This window comes from Chelmon rostratus, chromosome 22 (assembly GCF_017976325.1).
Source record: "Chelmon rostratus isolate fCheRos1 chromosome 22, fCheRos1.pri, whole genome shotgun sequence".
Lineage (NCBI taxonomy): Eukaryota > Metazoa > Chordata > Actinopteri > Chaetodontiformes > Chaetodontidae > Chelmon > Chelmon rostratus.
Window position 1 is genome coordinate 11,678,032 of NC_055679.1, and position 22,994 is coordinate 11,701,025.

General features: G+C 44.8%; 1 protein-coding gene across 1 annotated transcript; it reads right to left on the reverse strand.

Moving 5' to 3' along the window:
- Positions 1-6,082: 6,082 nt before the first annotated feature.
- nrf1 (nuclear respiratory factor 1) lies at positions 6,083-21,234 on the reverse strand. The gene is made up of 12 exons (XM_041963822.1): positions 21,159-21,234; positions 19,126-19,246; positions 18,797-18,941; positions 18,072-18,186; positions 17,770-17,896; positions 17,379-17,519; positions 14,561-14,719; positions 14,040-14,255; positions 13,840-13,938; positions 13,445-13,602; positions 11,415-11,536; positions 6,083-7,901 (listed from the first exon to the last, which is right to left on the reverse strand). Exons 2-12 carry the CDS (start codon positions 19,201-19,203, stop codon positions 7,741-7,743), a joined length of 1,521 nt encoding a protein of 506 aa, XP_041819756.1. The 5' UTR covers positions 19,204-19,246; positions 21,159-21,234; the 3' UTR covers positions 6,083-7,740.
- Positions 21,235-22,994: the final 1,760 nt, after the last annotated feature.

Here is a 22,994-nt window from a genome sequence, read left to right on the forward strand (position 1 = left end):
AGTGCAGTTAAGCTGCGTCACTGCAACCCTGTGGGTTGTGGATGCTCCCCTTCCTGTTTCACATCGTTTCTGCCCTTGCTCTCACATCTCTGTCCCTTCCTCTCTCTCTCTCTCTCTCCAGGCTGTTGTTTCTTCTCTCCTCACGAGGGTCGCTTTTTGCATAGTTTTGCTTCTCTGCGCCGACTGTCCTCACAGGCTGCCTGGCTGGCCTAGCTGTTGGGTTGATAATGACTCCTGTTCTGTGTATGGCACTGGTAGAATTCACTGTGAGAGCTCACTATCAGTGAATTACCATAGGGCCATAAACAGAGCAGAGAAAGAACCACTTGATGATGCCCGTCCTTGCTGCCTCTGGCTCTCCTCTCCTGTGCTTGTGGGTGGGGTGATTGTGATGTAATGACTCTGGTGCGGTTGCATGAGCTGAGTCTCTCTGGATACTCCGACATGTGCTTCTATAACAACAGCTGCTTGCATTTGGATGCCCCTGCCGTTCCTCTTCTTTGCCCATTTTGGCACTAGCACATTTTTGCTTCTGTATATATACTTTGAGCAATTATGTGTAGTGCCAATATAGGACGAGACAGACTTCCATCGCTTTCGCATATTTCGTGGATATGTAATCTTGTCTGTGTTAGCACATTTTTTGGTGTCTCTCAGTTATAAATTGCTGATGATTGACCCCTGAATTCTCCTCACTGTCCCCTGTATTTCCTTGAATGTATGTTGGTCTTCATTACCCGACTGTACAAGAACTTTCAGTGAAGGTGGACCCAAATTTTATATAAGCCAGTTTATCTCAAACCACGACCCAGAGGGGTCAGAATACAGCCATAAAGCAATCTTTTGATTTTCCCCGATCTTCTTCTCCCTGTCTGTTTATTAAAGTTAACTTCCTCTTGCTGAGCCTTTCAAAGTCAGATTCATGCCATCTCATCGTAGCGGCCTCCTCCTATCAATATGAATCGCTCTACGTCCCGAGAACCCACGTTTGTGTTCGCTCACGTGGGTCTGAAGAGGCCCGGCAGCTCTCTGGTGGTGTTTGGCAATGGTAGAACTCACACTGGTGAGGTAGATGGATCCGGTGGTTCTAGACTTGCCAACTACTGCTTGAGAGCGTCCACCAGCTGAAGCCGATGCAGAGACAAAGCCAGCGTTCCAGGCCCAAGTGGAGAAACAGCTTGAGGGCATTTTGGTCAATGAGTCAGTGGCTGACGGTGGTGAAGGGTGGGGTGAAACTCTGTTCCTCCCCTGCGCACCCCAGCCTCAAAGCTCCAGTGACTCTATGAAGGACAGGTTGTTCATATTGGACAGGGCAAAGAAGGTACCAGACCTGAGACAAAAGTTTTTTCAATTTTAGGGAAAACTCAAGACTGATGAGATGAATCCAGGTGAAAACAATTAGCTGTTTGCCTTCTTGAATTTACAAAAAGAGGGGATGCAGGAGGCAATATATGGAGCTATACATGAAGATATATGGACGCAAAGGACGGCAACTCAACACCAACAATAAGAACAATAAGATATGTCAATTATATTGAATCAGTCTGTGGTGTCTGTAACGTATTGTAAAAAAAAATGTCCAGAAGATGGATAATGCCCCTAAAGTCAAGAAAGGAAACGAAACCTGGACTAAAAATCAATCTACGTGTTTCCTGAAACACGAGTTTCAATTACAATCAATGCAGAAACGTCTATCAGCACATGCCAAAAAAATTCCCTTGTATCGCTTTCTCAGATGATGCTGCTTCTTTACCGTCTTCTGCCCCAAGCCCAAAGATATCGTAACATGCCAGTGTTCAAGCTCTTCATGCTCAAACGAGCACTCGGTACTCAATCAGGCTCTCACGTGTGAGGATTTGCTATGATTTTATTTCTTTATTATTATATTTCTGTGACTTCAGCATCTTTGGGATTTGGACAGACTGACAAAACAAGCAATTTGACTCATCAGCTTGGGCTCCGGGAACCTTTGAAGGACATTTTACCACAATCCAAGTTTTGTAGACTAGAATAATGTTTTATTTGAAAAAAACTGATACTCATTAGTTGCATCCCTGCATGCATTTAATTCCCTCCATGATGGTACTGGATTCCTCTGCTCATCAGTCTTGTCTTCAGGTTTGACCAGCACAGGTAGATCAAGTGAGCGCGGCTCTGCAGCATGAGGGACTCGCTGGCCGTATAAAGGTTCAGCTATTCTGCCTTCAGCCAACCATCAGGGGGTTCCTGTCTTAGCTCCGTGGCATAATTGGCAAACCGTGCGGTGTCATCTTACCCCTCTCTTTCAATGCGGCCTTTTTCCCCTCCTCCCTTCCCAAGCGAAAAGGGTGGAGAGTGAGGGAGTCTTTCTCCGATGTTGGTCGGGTTTTTTGCTGCGACAGTCCATTGAACGGCGCGGCTCGAAAAAGCTGCTGCACACTGAGCTCCGTATATCTGGGTCAGGGGCTGCTAATGTAGGTGACAGGGGGATCTGGGGATTAAAACCTCTTTATCTGCCTTTGCATAAATCCTGCTTTATAGCCTACACTTCAGCTTTGGCTAATATGATTTGTATTGTTACCAGTTTGCCTGCAGGCTAGCTATATTTGATCTGCATGGACGTCGTCATCGGACCTGTGCGGAGGCTCTGTTGCTTTTGTGCGAGTCAGCCATTAAAACAGACAGAGAAGGGGTAAGTGTGGTGGTTGTGTTGATGCACAGACCGGTTGACATAAAAGGGCTCAGCTCAGGCTCTTATTCACTGGACAACTGAGTCAGGTTAACTGTGCTTGTGTCTCATGTTACAGAACATATCACGCACATATGATATGTATAGGGTGTGTGTTTAACCACAGTCTTAGTCAACATGTTCTCACTTTGTTATGCACCTGCTGACTTTTCCCCTGTTTTTTTTTTAAATCATACCAGCTCCCTCATTGTATGTGATGCAAATAAACACTTTCAAAAGACTGATCCGTGTGTCAGACTCCCTCTAACGATCTTCTCTGCAGCAAAGTGCATTGTTGGATAACCCTTGTCAATGCGAGGCCTTCTCCAGATGGGCCGAGCAGCTCAGGTTACGCCGCATTTTTCAGTGCCCCCTCTATCCCACAGCCCCCCTGGCCCCTTTCACCATCTCTCTCTCTCTCTCTCTCTCTCACACACACACACACACAGAGTTTCCTGGGTGGGTAGAGTCAAGCTGAGACAGTGCTTCGCCTGTGTTCTAATGCAGGCTGCAGAGCATTAGTGAAATGAGATTATCATCGTTCTTACGCAGTGTCTGGGCTGGAGGTGGACAGAGGTGTGAGCTGAGAAGGTGAGGATGCCATTATTAGACTATTAGACTACATTACGGGGGAAGACACTTCATCAGCAACATGTCTGCTGATGCTCAGGCTTCAGCGTAAACTCTGCATGAGGCCCAGATGTGAGCAGAGATCGATTTTGGTTGTTTTTTGCTTAAAGAATGGATTTATGTTACAGTTTTTCCCGACAGATGAGAAAACTGTTTCCATCTCAGGCCAGTGGGTCAGACATGGGGATTTATTTTTCCGAATGATTCGGCACCAACAGATATACAAGTATTCATCATTAAGGAGCAGAATTTCAAATTTGCAGGTCACAGAGTCCACTCCCTTGTATGAGAAGGATGTTTTTTTTTAAGTTGTGACCCAACCCTATGCTCAGGATGAGGGGTAGGAGATTATCTCTTGTTAGAGCAAGCGGGGGCTTGGACCGCGAGCAGTTTGTATGTACGAGTGCGTGTCTGTGTGGGAGTGCGTGTGTGCATTTGTGCGGGGGCGTAGGGCCCGGGATGCACGTATTAAGAAACGATTAGTGGAGATTAAAGCTCTGCCCTAGAGTCTGCCTGCACGACTCCAGGCAACAAGAATGACCAACCCCTCCCTTCTTGCCCTGCAGTGACCCCTGTGGAGCCGGGCCACTGAAGCCCTGGCAGCACCCTTGTCCACCAGCTGCGGAGAATCAATCGCGCCGCCTTCCCTCTGCACCAGTGATCTTCCACCACTAAACATTATTGCCCCCAGGATGGAGCGCAAGCACTCACGCCGCAGTTGACTGCTTAGATTGGATGGTTTTAATGGCATCCAATCAGGTTCAAAGTCAGTCAGATGGATGTGATGATTGGAAGAGTGCACTGCGGTGTGGTGCACGGTGATGTAACTTGTAACAGTGTCACGCAATGCAGCAGCACAGGCTCCTAGCAAAACCTGGCTCTGAGGCCGAGGCCTAGGTGGGCCTCGAATATATGTTCACCCAGAACATTTAAAAAGTTTTGGGACATATTTGAGCCAAATTCTGTAATTTTCATAATGCCATTCTTAAAGAATATATATATTTTATATATATTTGCCATTGAATGATGATAAAATGACATGGATCACCAGCATTTATGGAACAAGGAGAGAATAAATTGATTTTAGTTTGGCCGAAAGCACAAAATGTGTGAACAATAGCTTCTTTCATTTGATAATATTTATTTTTCATTGTGTCAGGACAATGAAAATGGTTTTCACAGTGCTGGATCTTAGGAAGTAGGTCCTGCTCCAATTAAATCCCCAAATACAATACTACAGAAACAAATACCTTTTCTTATTTTGTACATCATTTTGCAAATAAACTACAACTAAAATACACAAACAACTGGGATTTTAGAAATGTAAACATTTATAATAATTGAGCTGAAGGTATCTTAAAACTGGAGTTGGATGGAGTTAACAGCATCACTTTGAGATGCTCTGTCCTTGCTGACCCTGTGCCATTTCATAACTCAGCCGGGTTCAGCTTTAATGATACAGTTGAAAGGTTTCAGTGCACTTTGTGTAAGTGTGGCTGAGTGGATGGATGGTGCAGAGGCAGAGAGAGGCAAGAGATGGAGGAGGGAGAGGCTTAGGTAGCATGAGGTGTAGGCCTTTTTCCAAGAAAGCATGCTACAACTAATAAGGCCTTCTTAATCCGCAGTGACAGTTTGATGCGCATGCGTGCCACACGCCTGCAATGACTCGAACATTACACAAAGTTTCCTCTTTTCCTACAGTGACCCACAACACGCTCCGGAGCGTTTTCCAATCTAAACACGACAGGAGGGGGAAGAAAACATAAAACAAGAAGGCAAATGGGATCTTTTCATCTGTGTGAATGCAACCTGGTTCAGCTTTAATCTGGAGGAAGAGCGGGATATACACTGACGCCTGATAGATTAAGGCCTGAACGCTTCTCTCTCTGTTCCACTCGGCAACAGAAGGGCCCGGCTAGCAAATCCCAGGCTTTAAAGCAAGAGGAGGTTCAGGCAGCTTATGATGTAATCATGGCCCTGTCTGTCACGGCAGGGAAGGTGGGGGTGCTGCGGAGGAGAGTGTGGTTATCGGGTTTGGCGGCAACTAGATCATTAATGGACAAAATGCAGAGAAATGTGGCTTTCCACAAAAAAAGGGAACGGCTGTAAAATCTTTAACTGTGAATAACATAAACTCTGACATAAATCTTCCTGGATGTGTATTTTTGGAAGATGTGGGACAAGATTATTGTTTTGCAATACGCAGGTACGTTTCAAGCCAAGACAGACAAGGCCAAGTCCCCCCCCCACAAAAGCAGTCTCTTTCACACACATAAATTCTGCCTCTCTTGCTGCAGGTGCTGTGATGATAGTGTATTTAGCTTTTAGCAAGATTGGGTCCTAGCTGGCTAACTACTGCTTCAGCTTCAACGCATTGTGCAGCAGCAAACGGACTGCAGCTCTAAGTATTTGCATCTTTATCTGTGATTGCCCTCCATATTTTCTATACTATCTGACACATAGAGCTGATATGCTGTAACCATCTAATTTGGGATCAGACATTATGTACAATGTCATATCTGCTCTGAAGACAGAAGGAGCCTCAATGCTGCATTATTCATTTGTTGGCTAACATCATCCAAAACAGCTCAGTGAGCTCAACCTCAACCAACCTCAAACCAGTAAATATAGTTTATGATCTTATAGGCTTATGTTTGCAAGCATTGACTTGTAGTGTTTCTGGCCATTGGGCGAATGCAGGCCCAGCACAGTGTGCTAATAATCATGAGGGAAACAGAATGAAGGGTGAACAGCAGCCAGTTTATTGGACTTTACTTCTTAAACAGTGGTGAGAGTTGAACCAAATGTTAAAGCTGCGTCAAACAATGTCGATTTCTGGCAATTTTATTTTGTTGCAAGATCCAAAGAATTGCCTTTTTGATGCAAAAATACTGCAGGGCCGGTCCAAGCACGACTAACTTCCTGTGATTTACGAAGTGATGCACATATCGTCCATTTAAAAATCATTTCAAAGTCATGGTTAAAAGACGGTCGACTGCGTGACCACACCCGATCACCCGAAGCGTGCTTTGTTTATGTCTTGTTGTTTGTGTTTTACGCGTTCTTATGAAGTGTGCTCGGCCATATGTTCTGTATTGCTGTTCCTGTTTGAATGACTTTCATGTCTCGCTGTCATTACACCTGTCCAGGGACTGCAGCTGATAATTAGCCAGGATGGCTGAAGTGGCACATTTACACGAATGTCAATTAAAGGACCAGTGTGTAAGATTTAAGGGAAAATAATATTCACAAGTGTGTTTTCATTAGTGTATAATCACCCAAAAATAAGAATCATTCATCATCATTATGTTTCTGGTACCTTAGAATGAGCTCTTTATATGTGTTAAGGGAGCAGGTCCTCTTTTGAGGAGTCCGCCATGTTGCACCACCATATTTCTACAGTAGCGAGGTTTGTTTTGTGGCCACCGCAGGTTCTCCTACATGCTCGACAAGGAAAGGGTGAGGCAAGGTGCATTCGCTTGGTTGCAACCTCGCTACTAGATGCCACTAAATCCTACACCCTGGTCCTGTAATGCGCACTGTCCCTGCAACGTTAAGATGTATAAATAAATAAAGACCACCAAGTCCAAAGTGACATACAAAGGAGTACATGTAAAAAACAAACAACAAACCAAGGGGTGCTCCTATCCGTACACTGTAAATAAAAGGATTTGGTAGACAAAATGGCTGCTTCAGGAAGTCAGCTCAGCAGTCCAGCAGTAAAAAACACCTTGATGTATATCCTGAGTCTTCACAAATCTTGGCATGTGCGTGGACTGCAGTTAAACAACACAGGGGGAAGCACACGACGAGACGCAACATTTCAACATCTAACGCGAGAAATGTCTGGGAGTGCCTACGCTGACGCTGTTCTGTACACTAGCAGAGTTTTAGGTGAGCTGAGGCGGGAAGAGTAAAATTCAGAAGGGCGATATGTGGAAAACGGAGAGGAGTGATTTCTGACTATGGCACCGAATTTGTAAATGCATCCTAAAAACAAAACAGTCGAGCACATAAACGACAATGAAAATCCGGAACAGTGATAGTTACACACTCTGGGTGAAGCAGTGGCGGCTTTCCTCCCAGGCTTTTTGGTTCATCTTTGTTTTAAGTAAAGGTTAATTGTAAAGAAATAAATACTAAATACTCAACATCACAGAGCTAAAAAAAAAAACAAACAAAAAAAAACAAACAAACCCATGAAGCTAAAAAAAACACCAACAAAAGCAATATCTTTACATAATAAACACAATGCATTGATAGCTCACTTTACTTCCCCTGCAGATGTACATTTAAAAATATATTTGACATTGTACACAGTATGATGTCTTGGAAAACAGTAGGATAAACAAATCTCCACGGTGGCCGTTCAGTGCCTTCTACTCTTTCCGGGGTGGTAAATGTCACTGCTCCAGGGTCACAACCTCCACCGCCTGGCCGTCCAGCGTGACAGTGTTATCTATGCGTGTGGCCACAGGCGCCATTGCAACCTGGACGGGCCGGTTGCCCTGGGCGAGGCTGGTCACGACCGTCTGGTACATGCTGACCGGGATCTGGACCAGACCTGAGGCAAAGATATTTGGCATTAGACACACAATGCAGGAAATTATTGGTTAATCTGTTAGCGTTCGAAAACTTACTAGCAATAATTCTGATAATTGACTATAAGCTATTAGGTAAATTACAAGCCAGTCTGGGTGGTGCAAGCATTTTCTCTTTTTATATCATTTGAAATAGTTTTATTCAGTTAGAAACTGGTTTTGGGCTGTGGTTTGGATGAAAAAAAACCAAGTGAACGCATCGCTTAACCCTAAGCCTTAATTATGAACTGAAAAAGTGATCATGCTAATTGATTTAATCATGAGCTGCAGCCATGCCGGCAAACAGTCGTTCAGTCTTTGGCGGCGGGGATCTCGTCACTGGAGTTTCTGTTTGACACGGTGCTCGGGAGGCGGTCGAGTCCAGGTAGCTGTGTGTGACAGGAGGCGGCCATGTTACAGAGACGGCATTTCCGAACAATGGTCCAATTGAACGCTCTCATCTCGCCTCCCCCATGCCCAGCTGTGTGTGTGTGTGTGTGTGTGTGTGTGTGTCTCTGCCTGCAGGGATTATTGCTGCAGTCACGTGGGCCTCTGCCCCACCCTGCAAGCTGTCACAGTGTCACAGGCAGGCAAGAAGGTCAGTGTAGGGGATGGCAGTGGCTCATGCCCGCACCCATTAATGGGAGCTAAGACACTGGACATTAAACGCACCGAACACACACTACCCATAAACCCCTTTCAAACACATAACTGAGATGATACAGGGCGGCAATTCAAATCTTTCAAGTCGCCAAACAAACTCCAGCCCCTTTTGTCGGGTTAGCTTGTAATTGCTGGCCCTCTAATGTGGGCCCTTCTAAGCCCACTCACCAGTGATTTGTGACAGGGTTAAGTTTTGCTGATGCAGGTAATTGTGCTGCCAGTGATTATGGTGGAGGGCTTAGCAAACAGGGCACCGGCTTGGCACGGTGATGTACGGACACAGCGCTGAGTGAAGTGCCTAATTCAGCCACTCAAACATAGTTACTTAGACGTTAAGGGCCGTGTCTGGTGTGGCCGTGTGTGTGCATTAGTGTGTGTGAGCGTCTGCATGCCTGTGTCAGTGAAGGGTCGCTACGCAAGCCAATCAGCGGCGTCTGGGCCGGCGCACTTCAAACGGCGCACTGCACTCTTGTGTAGCACTACAGTGATTAGCTAAGGTCAATAGTCGGGAGAAGGACTGGCTTTGGCAGCTCCATTAGCTGTTTGAGTGAGCCTCTGCAGCCAAACGAGTCCTTATGGTTTCAGAAGCAAGACGTCAAACAATACAAAGGCTGCACATATTAGATTTGAATAACCTGAATTTACAAATATACACTACAGCTGTGCTGTCCATATTTTTGCACATTGTTTTAGCATGTGCATTCTGTTAAGACTATTCTCTGAATCTAAAAGTGGGAATCTAAAAGTGGGACTTATGACACTTTCACTGATGAAATTTAATTCCTGATTTCATTAAAAAAAAGTCAATCTCAAAGGAAGAGTCAATGGAAACATCCAAGGGATGCTCATTTTGGATACCCATTGTTTTTTTCTGCTAGTTTCTGCCATCTTCATACCCTATATTTGACTTTCTTTTAACTGTAACATACAGCTACAGCAAAGAAACAATGTTTTCCAACTTTGCCTGCAACAATCTGTCCTGTCCACATACACTGAGTTGTCTAAAGCGGATTTACAGCTGGAAGGAGACAAAATAACAGTGTGCGGTACATACACCTGTCTGAATTTAGAAAAGGCCTGTATTCATGGAACCTGTGTGTGTGTGCATGCATGTAGCCACGCAGGAGAACCTGGGACTGAGTGCTGACAGCTGGCCCAGTGATTAGACCATGGACTGATAATGGAGTGGATCGGCCCTCTTAAGGAGGGACGAGTGTACATTGCGTGAATGTGCGTGTATGTGTGTTTATCCCACTGCAGGATGGTTCTGATTAGAAGAAACTGCGAATGAAAAAAAAAAAAAAAAAGAAGACTGACAGCTTGCCAAGATGTGTGTGTGACAGAGACAGAGAGTGTCTGGGTCGAACTTCTTTCATACTGTCATTCATAGGTTGTATCATTGCATTGACTGACCATGATTCAAGGCATCGATCTGAATTAAATTCGCTGAAGTAATAATCAATACAAAATGATAATAACGCCAATAATAAATACATATTTAATAAATATAAACAACAATGTATCAAATCATGGTTTCCAAAATGGAGCTGACAGAGAGAGAGAGATACCTTTAGCTCTTGAATCGAACTCAAAACTTGAACAATCAAAGTGCTACTAAGCCAGTAATCGACACACCTAATTACAAAGGCATTAAGTCTTCACTAAAATTGAACGATGAGAAAGCCAAGAGTCACGTTTAGCACCAGGACAGGCTTGAAAAGCGCCTGCGTAGTTTCACTTGTATATCTGCCATAGGCCACTGACATTTCTCGACTACATTCGGTCGTCAATATCAGATTAGCAGCGTGTCTCCCCGATGTTAATCATTGACAGGGAGCAGCATACGTTCCACCCTCAGGACACCGGAACATATGCTAAAAAAGATTGTTAATGCTATCCAACGAGGATGTGAGGACGTCATTACAAACTGGTCCAACCCCCAGCAGACACACACTGGCACCGCAGTGCATTCATGTAAGGACACTGACGATAGGGTCACTGAGCTAACGTATAATTAAAAGGGTTAGGGTTAGCCCTAACCTTAACCCTATTGCTACAAGACAGACACACACACACACGCACACAACGCCCACGCACATGCACACACACCATCTGTCACATCAGCATAGAGTAGATTAGAGTGTAGGAGCTCAGAGGTCTCACCGTAGTGCTACTGAAGGGAAGCTTACACTTAGTAAGACTAATTAGAAAGGCCATTGGCTGGGGAACACACACACACACACACACACACACACACACACACACACACACACACACACACACACACACACACACACACACACACACACACACACACACACACACACCAATTAGTCAAGATGTGATGCCAAAAATGCCTCAATAAAAGAATTCAGTTTTCTGTTATTGTATTTCCATTCGTCACAGCAGAGCTCCCGTTGCTCCCTGTTTCCCGTACACTGCCGTCTTTACTGTCTGCCTTTCTATTGAAGGTCCGACCCCCGCAGTGTCTGCTCTCGGCCCTTGGATGAACACAGGTGCCGCCTTGCGTTATAAACAGGCTACAATAGGTTATGAACTCAATACATTTTCTGTCAATCGATAAACTGTTAGCGACGTTGACTATGCAGTGTAGCTGGAGATCATTCACAGCCACCCTGTTCCCAGAAGAATGTTCTTTTAATGTGCTCTGAATCACAAAAACTGAACATATCTCCTTTTCTCTAGTACATAATAACTACCCTGCCTTATACTATAATACATACTATATGACTCTATGTAAATTCTGTCATTTGAAGTGTATTCTGCGTGATGTGTCGGCCATGTTGATGATAACATCATGGATGAATATGTACCTGTGGCATCTTGAACCCCTGCCAGCGCCCCAACAGCAGCTGCGGTCTCTGCCAGCACAATCTGCCCTCCGCCTTGTAGAGTGGCCTCAGCCAACGTCGCCACAGCATGGGCTGCTGCCTCACTGCAACACACACGCACACACGGCAGATTTAGTGAACAATATGTAAAAAAAAACTGGGCAAATAAACATGTATTTTTTGTGCACACAATTTGAAAAACACATTCACATATTAGGCTTTCACATAGAATCATTGGTACAAAGCTGAAAAGGACACACACACACACATGCACACACACACACACGGCCTGCTCACAAAGACAAGGGTTATTAGAGAGATGTGGGGTGAAGAGGTAGGAGTGTATGAGCTATAAGAGGCTTTTCTAGTCTGGACTTATGGGGAATCTGTCACATCTCCCTAAAGGCCAGGTGCTGCGGGTCTAACAAAGCAGTTTTATTAACCAGATCTGTCCAGTGGAATTACCACGAGCCTATTACCACAGCAGCTTCGTTATGAACTAATGGAACTGTTCGCAGCTTGATTGATAATCACATCTGAGATTGAACTACAGATGGACCGATAGGGAGGAGGAGGAGGAGCTGGGAGAGTACAGACTGAGAGTGCAAGCGGCGATGATGCATTCACACTGCTGCTGTATGCGGATGACTCTAGTTAGGCGGTGGCAGCAAAGTCTGGCAACACTGGTATTAAAATGCTTCTTATCAAGTCTCGGTGACAGATATTGATCATTTTTGCTGTCAATAGTAAGTTCTGGTCAGCTGTAAACATTTTATACCATCAATACAGCTTACATGTTCAAAGCCCAGCAATGAGAGGGGCTTTACTAATTGTGTCTTACACTTTACCATGGCTGATAAATTTTGTGCCACAATATTCTCCCACTGGAGCTGGAAAACAGAGACAAAATGTTCCAGAGCCTGTGGAGCAGAGAGCCCAGAGTAGCTTAGCTCAGGTAAACAGGGGAGGGGAGGGGAGAGGAAGGAGGACACAGGTGGGTGCAGGTAACAAGCCCCAATGGGACATACCCATACACATCTGAAATTACTGCCTTGACACTACCGCAGTGAAAAAACAGCAAACATGTCAGCATCTCAGCGAGCCTGACTGGTGAATATTCCGGTGAAGTTTAAGACCTTTAAGAAAGATCAGAAAAACTAACGCTGTAGATCGGGACGTCGGCTAAAGCTCTGCAGGTTTTAGCCGCAACCAAAGACTGCGAACTCGTTTAGTTCACGAGCACACTTTCAACCTGCTGTGTTCTTGTGCTGTAACAAGATCCTGCAGACACTTCCACTGGACATGATTTAAGATCCTGTCGTAGATCCCATCTGAATACAATTGTGTGTGGCTTAGTTCCCTCCAGAAAAACATTACAACAGCCACTCTTGGACATGTTTTACTACTAGAGGGGCTGTTGCCAGAATGTGCAGACAGCCTTTTACAAAGGGTCACTACTGTATCCTCAACGCTCACAAATTTAACTGCAGGTTCTAAATGCTATGATATGTGTGATTTTTTATTTCAGACCTTTACTGACTTTACTGACGCCTGCACAAATGTTTATACAATAAACAAAATTCTACTGGGCTGTTAGCACATGGAAATATGCAGCTAACAACCCAGTTAATGGTTGTGTATCATGCACGCGGCCTCTATAAAAGCTACGGGCTAATTAAAGTTGATGCTGAACGAGGATGAGAGGCAGTTGACTCTCATCTCCGGGGGACCCCGGAGTTGTCTTGTACTCATCCAGCTGTTAGAGCTGCCAGAGTAATTATTGGTGCTTCTAAGGCTCTGCAGTGTTTGTTGGCTCCAACACCTCCATCTCCATCTTTTATACTTAAATGGAAGCATGGCTTTCTGGTCTAATTCTATAATTTAATATTTCTTTCTCATGTTGCCTTCATTTCCCACAAGCCACCCAAGTCACATCAAAACGCTATTTACTTGTGACTTGAAAAGCCTTGTTACACCTTGCAAAATAACTTACTGACGTCTCCCATCCTCACCTGTTCAGAGCCATTGTGACGGTGGCTCCGGGCTGAATCTCCTGACTGGCAGCGACGGCGGCCTCAGCCAGGGACGCCACCGCCTGCGTGGCCTCTGAGGCCTGAGTGGTTTGGATTGTCATCTCGCCGCCCTGGAGCGTGGCCCAGTTCTGCTCCACCTGGAGAGGAACACAAGAAGGCAATTTTATCCACAAAGCAAATGAGGATCAGCAGTGCAGCAATGACAGCTCCAAAAAAAACCCTTTCTGTTTTCCTTTAAGGGTTATTGTGACTGATAATAATAATGATGAAACTAAGAACTGTGACCATGAAAATCTCATACTGTTGCAATCCTGATCTATCGTAGTATAAAAAAGGGAATTTTGAGGTAGATATTGTGCACATGTGGGCGTTACCTCTCCATCAGTCACAGTGGAGTAGTTGACCTGCGCCACCGTCACACCGGGCAGCTCTGAAGCATCCGCCAGGGTGGCAACCGTGTGTCCCGTGCCAACCTGAGGGAAAGGGGTGCAGTCACAATAAAACAAACAATATTCAACTTTAAAATTCACTTACTGAGAATTCTGATCGCAACGGAGCAGCCGCTAAATCGTACCTGGATGAGCGAGACTGTCCCGTCGGGGTTGTTGATGGTCTGTACCACCGTTTGTGAGGGCACAAGATGAGCGATACTCTGCGCGGTGGTCAGGTGGTGCTGGGTGGGGGTTGTTGTGGTTATCTGTTGGTCCTCAAAAGCATACAACAGATCCTCGCGGCCGTGCTGCTTGTAGCAGTTCTTAACGATGGTCCGCAACGCCTGCGTCCAAGACACCTTGGGAAACATGAATCGAAGTTAATATGGCAAACAATTCTACAGACTGATTCAGGGACTACTGACAATGAATACCACATTACATGGCTGAGATTTAGAGAGCTCTGTCATCAGACACCATTTATGGCTGAACAATGCCAATTTGGGAGCTAATGTATGAAAAGAGATGTGCAGTCTTTTGGAATATCTGTTAAGCATTTTGCACCATCTATATAGTGCAGAAAATGAGGCTTAACAAGAGCAACTGTCATTGGAAGGAGGGGCAAAATCAAAGTACAACATCATTACAAGAGTAACTCTCTCACCCTCTGCTTCTGCTCCTCTGTGCGGACGTCGCTGCGGACGTTGGCCCAAGGGATGTCCTCAGGCCACCACAGCGGCTTGCAGCTCTCCTTACCCCAGCCAGGCTTCCCTCGGCCCGTTGAGTACTTCAGCATCTCTGGGATGAACGCTCGCAGCTGGGCCTGAAGCAAAAGGGCAGATGCATGCAGTCAAGAGATGATACAGGCACCGAAACTCTCAAGTGGAGACATGCAGAGTCTCTCTCTCTCTCTCACACACACACACACACATAAGCAAACACGCCCTTGAGCAGGCAGCAGGAGGCGCGTATTGATCGGGTACCTGCTGCCGGGTGCTGAGGTGGTCAAGGCCTGCAAATAGAAACAGGCTTTCTAAAAAGGAGAACAATGCGATCATGTTTATTAACAGACCAATCTATGGCTGTGGCTCCAGCCTGATGGAACATCAGGGGTGATCCAACACAGTTCAGCAGTCAACCTGTCCTAGCAAAGGATCCAGTACACTCAGCGTAGGTGTGAACAAGGACAAGCTGCTTGACATTGTTAAAAAAGACACTCAATGTCAAACAGAAACATCAGATTAACTTTGAACACTCGTGGTGTGTTATTTTATGAACTTGTGCAGAGACTCATTATTTCATTACCCTCAGACCCCCGTTTCTAAAACCAATTAGCAACTGGCTACTTGAATTAATCCAGTGGTTGACAAACGTTTTTAACATTAACAATAGGGGAAGCAACTAATAAAAAGAGATCCAAGTTTAATTATAGCAAAATAAAGGTCACCACGATAGCATCAGCAAACTCTTCTTTATTTTCCCGACATAAATCATATTAATTGGATTTAGATGTGTGTGCTTGTTTTCCTATACTGACTGCTTCGTCTGCCGTGTTGCATGAGAGGCCTGCAGAGGTTTGCACTGTGCCCCAAAGCAGGCAGAGTGAGGGTCTTAATCTAATCTCATTTGTGTGCTATTGATCATCAATCAACGCACACACTTCACATGCCGCAGCGAGCAGCGTGCGTTCTCGCTCACCGTCACGTCAACACTTCCAGAACAAGCGTACACTCACACTCACTGACAGGCTGGGGTGGGGTTTTAGTGCCAATGTCCTCAGTGTCCTGGTAATATGCAAGCATCACCGGGGGATTATATTGCACAATGAGGCACTGCAGCGTCTGCCTGCCTTGACATCACGAGCTAAATTTGGTTCCGGGAGAAATAAATCCCTCCCTCCTCCCCCCCTCAGACCCCCGTTTCTAACTCACAACCACAAACCACCTATACTTGGTTCCTCAGTGCATCACGCAAAGAGATATGACAAAATGGATCTGGGTAGAAAATGGATGGCGACAGCAGCTTTGGAAAAAGCTGGTGTGACCGTGCGAGTGGTTGCAGGAAAGGGGCTTCACTTCAGCCAACACTCGCCGTACTGACAGAACAAATTGGATTAATCCCAGAAAAAAAGGACTTAGTAGCAAAAAGATGTCTGTCTTTCCACCTGTAGCTGGTTAATGTGTGGATATATGTGGATGCATGTGTGCTAGGCCAGATGGCCTAATTACAGTGGCTAGTGAGTTAAGTGGCATGTTGTCCTTGCACCCACCCCCCCCCAATCCTAATCCCCAAAGCAATGGTCCAATCAGCATTTAAGAAGGCGGCTATGTTGCCGTGTCCCTGGCCCTAACAAGGCTGGGGGGTAATTATAGGCTCAGGCTAGACCCGGGATCACCTGCTACAGATGCTCCATATATCAGACGGGCCAGGGCGTCTGCCTACGTCACTAAACCCTGCTTCAGATTTCTTCAGCGGCGCAAAACCAACTGCAGATGTCTGCATAGAAGACAATAAGGCCTTCACGATATGGATCAGGAGAGCTAAATCTGAATTAGCTCCCTTTCATCACATGGTTCTCATTTTCATACTTGCCCTCTCTAAGGTTAATCGACCTTTCCTGGAGGGATTTGACAGCATCCCGTCTCCAACACTTGGCGCACAGACATACCTCTAAAAACACCAACCCCCACACCTTTCCACCTGGCTTGGCCAAGATGAGTGAGGCAACAGGTTACTCATGATAATCTCATCCTACAACCTCCAGAAAAACAAGCACCAACTAACACCTGCCCTCCGAGGACACATCTGGCCCTGCGATTGGCTACCGTGCTCCCAGGGTTGAGGACGGTCTCTGAGGGCCACTGACATGCCGGCTACTCTGACGATGAGCCAGAGAGCGCGTCAGCAGCACTGGGATGGCAGAGTAAACAAGCCGGATTCCCTCGGGTGAGGAGAGGACTCAGGCTGCCAATGGCGCTAATGCACTGAAAGGCCCACTCATAGTCTACTCTGCTCTTCCTCTCACTGGTGCCACAGCCTGTCTAGCAAAGGTAGGTTTGTCTTCAGATGGGGACACTACCTATGCATCATGTGCATGCCTGAATTACGGTGCCAAAGTTCCACTTTACCATGAAAATGAATGCAAATAATTTTTACAACCAACTGCTGGCTAAAAATGCACGAATCAAACTCATCACTGACATGTGAGAACAGCTAAAATTGAGGCTTTGACCTTGATACATATAATGGCTAAGCTCTTGCTCACAATACACATAAAAAAAACAATCTGTAACTATGATTTGTTGCCAACTGGCGCCCCCTGCTGGGAACGCCGACATTGTGTTTTGGACATCAAAAGGGAATTTGGAACTTGTCAGTTTACACAAAAAAACCAAACAACTGTCTAATGCTGGATACACACTTCCTTTTTACTTGGGAGGTTTGGCCCATAATAGATAAGCAGACAGAGAATTGAGCCTGACCTGGGTCATCTTGTCGACAGAGACGGGGATGCCGTCAATCGTGAGAGGGGGCAGCTCTGACGCCAGCTCTCCACCAGCGGGGGCATGTTCAGCCAGAGCGTTCTCCAGATCCTCCAGCATCATGCCCTTATACTTTCTCACCTGGAGAATAGAAAGACAATGTTTTAGTTTAGAGGGTATAAAGAAAGAGCAGGCACCATATCAAATGCAGTTCAATGAAGACACATGGTTCAATGTACCTCTAAGGTTCAAAGCGCACACCTATGAAGGATGCACAGGAGCATCTTTGGCAAGAATGCAGTAGCATGTTGGAGTAATTAATAGGTTGGAAGGTTGGGAAGTTTCATTGTGCACCAAACAATGCGTTCAACCAGCTGACTGTAGCACTCACCACATTCTCCAGAGGAGCAGCACCAAACACCTTGAACACCGGGTTGGGTTTGGAAGGAGAGATACACAGCACGATGGCCTGTTGGCCCACTCTGGTCGTGTACTCATCCAGGGTGGCTCGCAGTTTCCTGTAAACAAACACCACCCTTTACCTCCAGGTTCAGAATAAAACCAAAAAGCACAACGCCAGCGCTGTCTGAGAGTGAGCAATGACTTCAGGTGCTGGAAGTAACACTTGTAATTGGAACTGCTGAGGGAAAACACATGGTAGAGAAAGCTGGCCTTTTGTTTTATAAGGCTCACCTGAGCAGACGAGTCTGCTGCCTCTTCCGGATGGAGGGGTTGGATTCAAAGATATGAGGCCTCTTTCTTTTCTTACCAGTTGCCACGGCAGCAGCCGCCGCCATGCCTACTGGGCCTGAGAGAGAGAGAGAGAGAGAAAGATCAAGTTTGACTGTCAAAAAAGTGTGACAGAAGACGACAGCAATCAATATAGAGAACATTCAGTAGATTGTGTCTGAACGCTGTTATGTCCTCTCCGATTTGATCGATCTTGAATGTTTAGTCTACATGGTTGTTGGTACTCAATCTTCTTTTTTGATTTGATTTTTAAAAAAGCAGAAGAGAAGAGAAAGGTGCGGATCTCTGGCACTGTTTGGTACATCAACGACTTAAAAGGGAAAAGACAAAAAGGTGTCATCGGGAGCTTGACAGGAGGCTGTATTTTGCAGTGGCCCTAAATACAACAGTCCACTGGCACCACCTGTTGTTCAGTTAGAAGCATTACACTGAACTCTATCAACTATGGATGTTTTACTGGATTAGCAGAATTCATCGGAAATGCCGGATAAAGAAAAAAACATCTGCAAAATAAAAAACAAACAAAAAGAGGATGCAGCTTCACCAACTCCGTGTAAATGATAAATAACACCAACACAGTCTAAACCTCACAGAATATTAAGGTACTGCCAGACATTGGTTGGATGCTTCTTGTCGACTAAATCTCAGTTTCTGAGTTTCAGACATACCTGCAGCAGCCAGGTGGGCGGTGACCTCATCAGTGCCAGCCGAGTTGAGGATGTCCGTGTCGTCATAAGGATCGTCATCCGGTGAGGACGTTGAGTCTTCCTCTGCGCTCATCATGGATGCTTCAGTAAAGGTTGCCACGTGTACCTACACACAGTAATCCAAGCAGAATGGGTTGAAGCCTCTACACAAAACATCATGGTACTCATATCTGACTGAGGTGCTACTGTTCCTGTTGTAGTCTGAAATCCTAACTGGCTGGTAAAATAATGGGGCTGTCTACTCATCGTTCCACGTTTCCACTGTTTAGGTATTATGTTTTTACACACACCTGCTGGACCTGCTGGCTGACGGCGCTGGCCTCGATGGTGGTCATGTGTTCTGTCTGGTGAACGACGTGCTCGTCCATTATCGGCCACCTGGTCTACACAGCTGGATCCACGGTACGATGACTGAGGAGACAGAGAGGTAAAGAAGAGATGCAGCATAAGATAATGACAGGGATGGTTTTACACTGCGCATGGCGCCTGAGTAAATTCCATCTTTTCATTACAATAACACAGAGCTCGTATGGGAGTTGACTATAGATATACAGCTTAGCAGATGTACATTACAGCAGATATACAATTATGTCACATGTATTACAAGCTGTCCTACAGCATTTATACTGCAAGATGTGCTTATAATCATGTGACAGCATAACTACAACATAATGCTGATCAGAAACAAACTCAGGTTTATTACGGTAAAAACGACTGGACTGAAAGGTAATACAAACTAATCTGAAATACTGCCTGACATATAAGACACTACATGTATTTAGTATATTTATGTGAAGTCATGTGCACAATAAATGTTCATGGAACTGTAAAGACCTTCAAACTCAAGCAACTGACGACAAACTGTTACTGTGCACAGCTGCCATAGTCCTCATATATTTTCGCTGTAAAAAACAAGCAATGTTTGCACCATTGTTAATCAGCCTCTAGGGGGCTTTACACTGTATCAATAGAGTTTCATTTGGAATAACACCACTGTGATCAAAGCATGGAAATGTTTTATTTTCCCGATTTATTATGTGTTAAATCATAGGTCTTACAAGAGATAGATTTTCAAGATATGCATTCAACACATATATAAATATCCCTTGGCACTATTTAGATGCATCCCATAGTTTCATATGCAAATAACTGAAAGGAAATTTCTGACGGTAAAAAAGTAAGAAAGTTTAAATGCATTACAGTTTAAGGCAGTGAGTGTCTGCATATTCATTGGTGAACTGCATGTGTGTGTATGTGGACTGGAGTGATATTATTGTCTGACAGAGGGGTGAAAATCACTCACAATAAGGCTCAACTAAATCTCACACACACAACGTGCTTTTGTTCACTTAGAAACTAAACATATGCATGTAGAAAAGCTGCAAAGCTTTTTGGGTGAAATCACCCACTGAGGCAGTTTAATGGGGATAACCTGCTCACTTGATTCATGCTGGGCAGCTGATATGTGGAACATGTGTTTGAACAGGTCTTTCCAATGCACACTTGTTTTCTTTTTGAAAGAGACGTGATCGGGACTGTTGTTACCAACCAACAAAAAATTTCAAAGGAATGAGACACATTTCTGTCATGAAGTGTAGCCAGAGATGTTTATTTGCATCCATCACCTCCTGTACCAACTACACGAACTGTAGCTGCTGACAGGATCTATGGGATGATGAACGAACCGGTGCACGACTAGACAACAACACTGATGTTTAATCACAACCACGGCCTGTAATAAGGCTGATTTCCACAACACATAGTAAGAAGGCTTAACTAAATGTACTAAACAGGTAACGTAATTGCTCAAGCGTTACAGTGCTGTAATGTTAGCCGACTTGCCGGGTCGGTTGACAGCGACTGCCAAACAGAGCTAAGCTAGCAATGTCCTACATCTGGCTAATAAGCTAGCTAGCTAACCATTTGGCGGCGTAGCTTCGGCCATCTGAATGAAAATTGGCTACGATCGAGAATAGCAACGGTTTTGTTGACGTTAGAACACTCAGCGTGAATAAATTCTGTGTGCAGTGAAAGGCAGACCTTAGTAACGCTACAGCTAGCATGAAACCCGCGCAATATGAAACAAAACAGCGCTACAACAGGCCCAGCGGCCTGCGTCTCATCCACAGCTATTCTAGTCTATCAGAGCTTGTTGTCGATACGCGCCTAGAACACGATTCCCCACAAAAAGCCATATATGCATCCTAACACAGCTCCAGTCAGCATCTAAACAATCTGCATCTTTCACCCCAACGCTGCCGGGTTCGATGATGCGGCTGCGCCGGGGCTGAAATAAATGGAGATTGCGCGGTAGGGCACTAACCTCAGAGCGGCTGCGCTACTTCGGGCCTGCGCCGTACAGCGGGGATGGAGCCGAGCTCTAATGGAGGACAGAGGGGAGCCAGCAGCAAACACAGCAAACACGGCGAGCAGACCGCACACAACACTGATCTGCACTAGCGATGCCTTCAGGTGCCCCTCCTGAGCTTCCACTCTCAGAGTCACAATTCGTACGATTTTTTTCGGTCAAAAGACGGGCCCAAAAGCACCTCTTTCGGTGGTTGTTATTTGTTGGATTGTTTATCGGTACTGCTTATATATGATGACGTGCCAGCAAATGTAAACCGTTTTCTAACCACCTTTTTTTTTTTAAACAACGGTTGCAAATTGTTAGGGACAATATGAAAAAAAAACCCTCTAGCTTATGAAGTATTTGCAAATGTTGCAAAACCAGCTCAATATTCATAAAGTAAAGATAAAGAAAATCTATTTAGACAAGCAACATCGAAAATATGAACCATAAATATGTTTTTGTTCTGGTATATTTTATTTTTACACTTAAAACATTTAAAAAAGGAAAGGCTACACATAAGACTAAAATAATTTACATTGACAACATTTTCTAACACGGTTCCCACGTTTCCATTGTCTGCTCTTCACTTTCACAAATCACAAACTGTAAAACCGGATCTGTCATTCATACTCTTGATATTTCCGATAGTCATTGAACGCCACATTAGACTTGGCAAACCACGCCCCTCTCCAGTCAATCTGAACTCTGCTGCTGCAGACAGGCCCACCGTTGCTAAGGTAAGGATATCTGATGCTCGGGTTACGAAAGCAAAGCCGAAAAAAAGACAAATAATTAGCAGAGTTTAGTTATGTGGTGTTAGAAAGGTTCGTATCTTCATTTGGGAAACCTCACTGTCAACAAAAACAGCTGGCGCTAGACCAAAATAAGCTACTCCAATTAGCAACACCTGTGTCATTCATGCTAACAGGGCTAACTTCTAAATTAAACTTGCTTCTCCCAAGAGGTTTGTCGAATACGTCTAATTTTTATATTTTTGTTCAGAAACATAATTTAAACAATTAGTTGGACACATTTAAATCTGTACAACCTTTTCTTTCTTATGGGGCCCATGCCTGCACAAACACATTTATTGTTAAAAGAGGAAAGGGCCAGTAAATACACGTACATCAAATCATGGAAACACCTGTCAGTCTATTGCAATACATTTCAACAAAAGGCTCAGACCTCCAAAATGATAACAAAGTTGAAAAACACCTCTCTGAACAGTTTCAACCCAAACTGAACATTAGTTTAGTTTGGGTAGTTTAGTGCAGACTTTTGCATTAGACTGCTTTAACTAGGTGTACTTAATAAACTGGCAACTGAGTGTATAGTAAACTTACAGAGGCTAACATTAGCTTTTTTAGCTGTCCTGATTTTCTCTTCACTTACAGATGAACATGTTTGAGCTCCAAATATGTTGCTGCCATGAAAGGGATCTCAAAGATATTTGAAAGGTAAAAATCTCTCAGTTTTATTGGCCACCAACCTCTTCTCTATTCTGCATAATATTACTGGAAAGTAATGTGTCTCTGAGTCAGTATCCACACAGGCAGTTTTACTCTGTATTGGTTGCAGCACTATAAGTTTAAAGTTTGCTTGACTGCCTGGATGCTTTAAACATCACCTGTTTTGTGCTCCAAAAAGGCACAAGGTGTTCTGGACAACTTTCGGTGATGCTACAAGGAGACAAAGTCCATGGAAAAGCTGACTGAAAGGATAGAAAGGTAGGTTTCTGATGATTTCATAGCTTTCCTTCACATTGGATTCATACTGTAGACTAAATGCTCCAATGATGCATCACAC

Coding starts and splice junctions, on each gene's coding strand:
- nrf1 (XM_041963822.1), bottom strand. CDS start 19,203: ATGGACGAGCACGTCGTTCACCAGACAGAACACATGACCACCATCGAG. Junction 17,897..18,071: donor CAGCAGACTCGTCTGCTCAG/GTGAGCCTTATA, acceptor GTTTGTTTACAG/GAAACTGCGAGCCACCCTGG. Junction 13,603..13,839: donor CCACTGTGACTGATGGAGAG/GTAACGCCCACA, acceptor GTTCCTCTCCAG/GTGGAGCAGAACTGGGCCAC.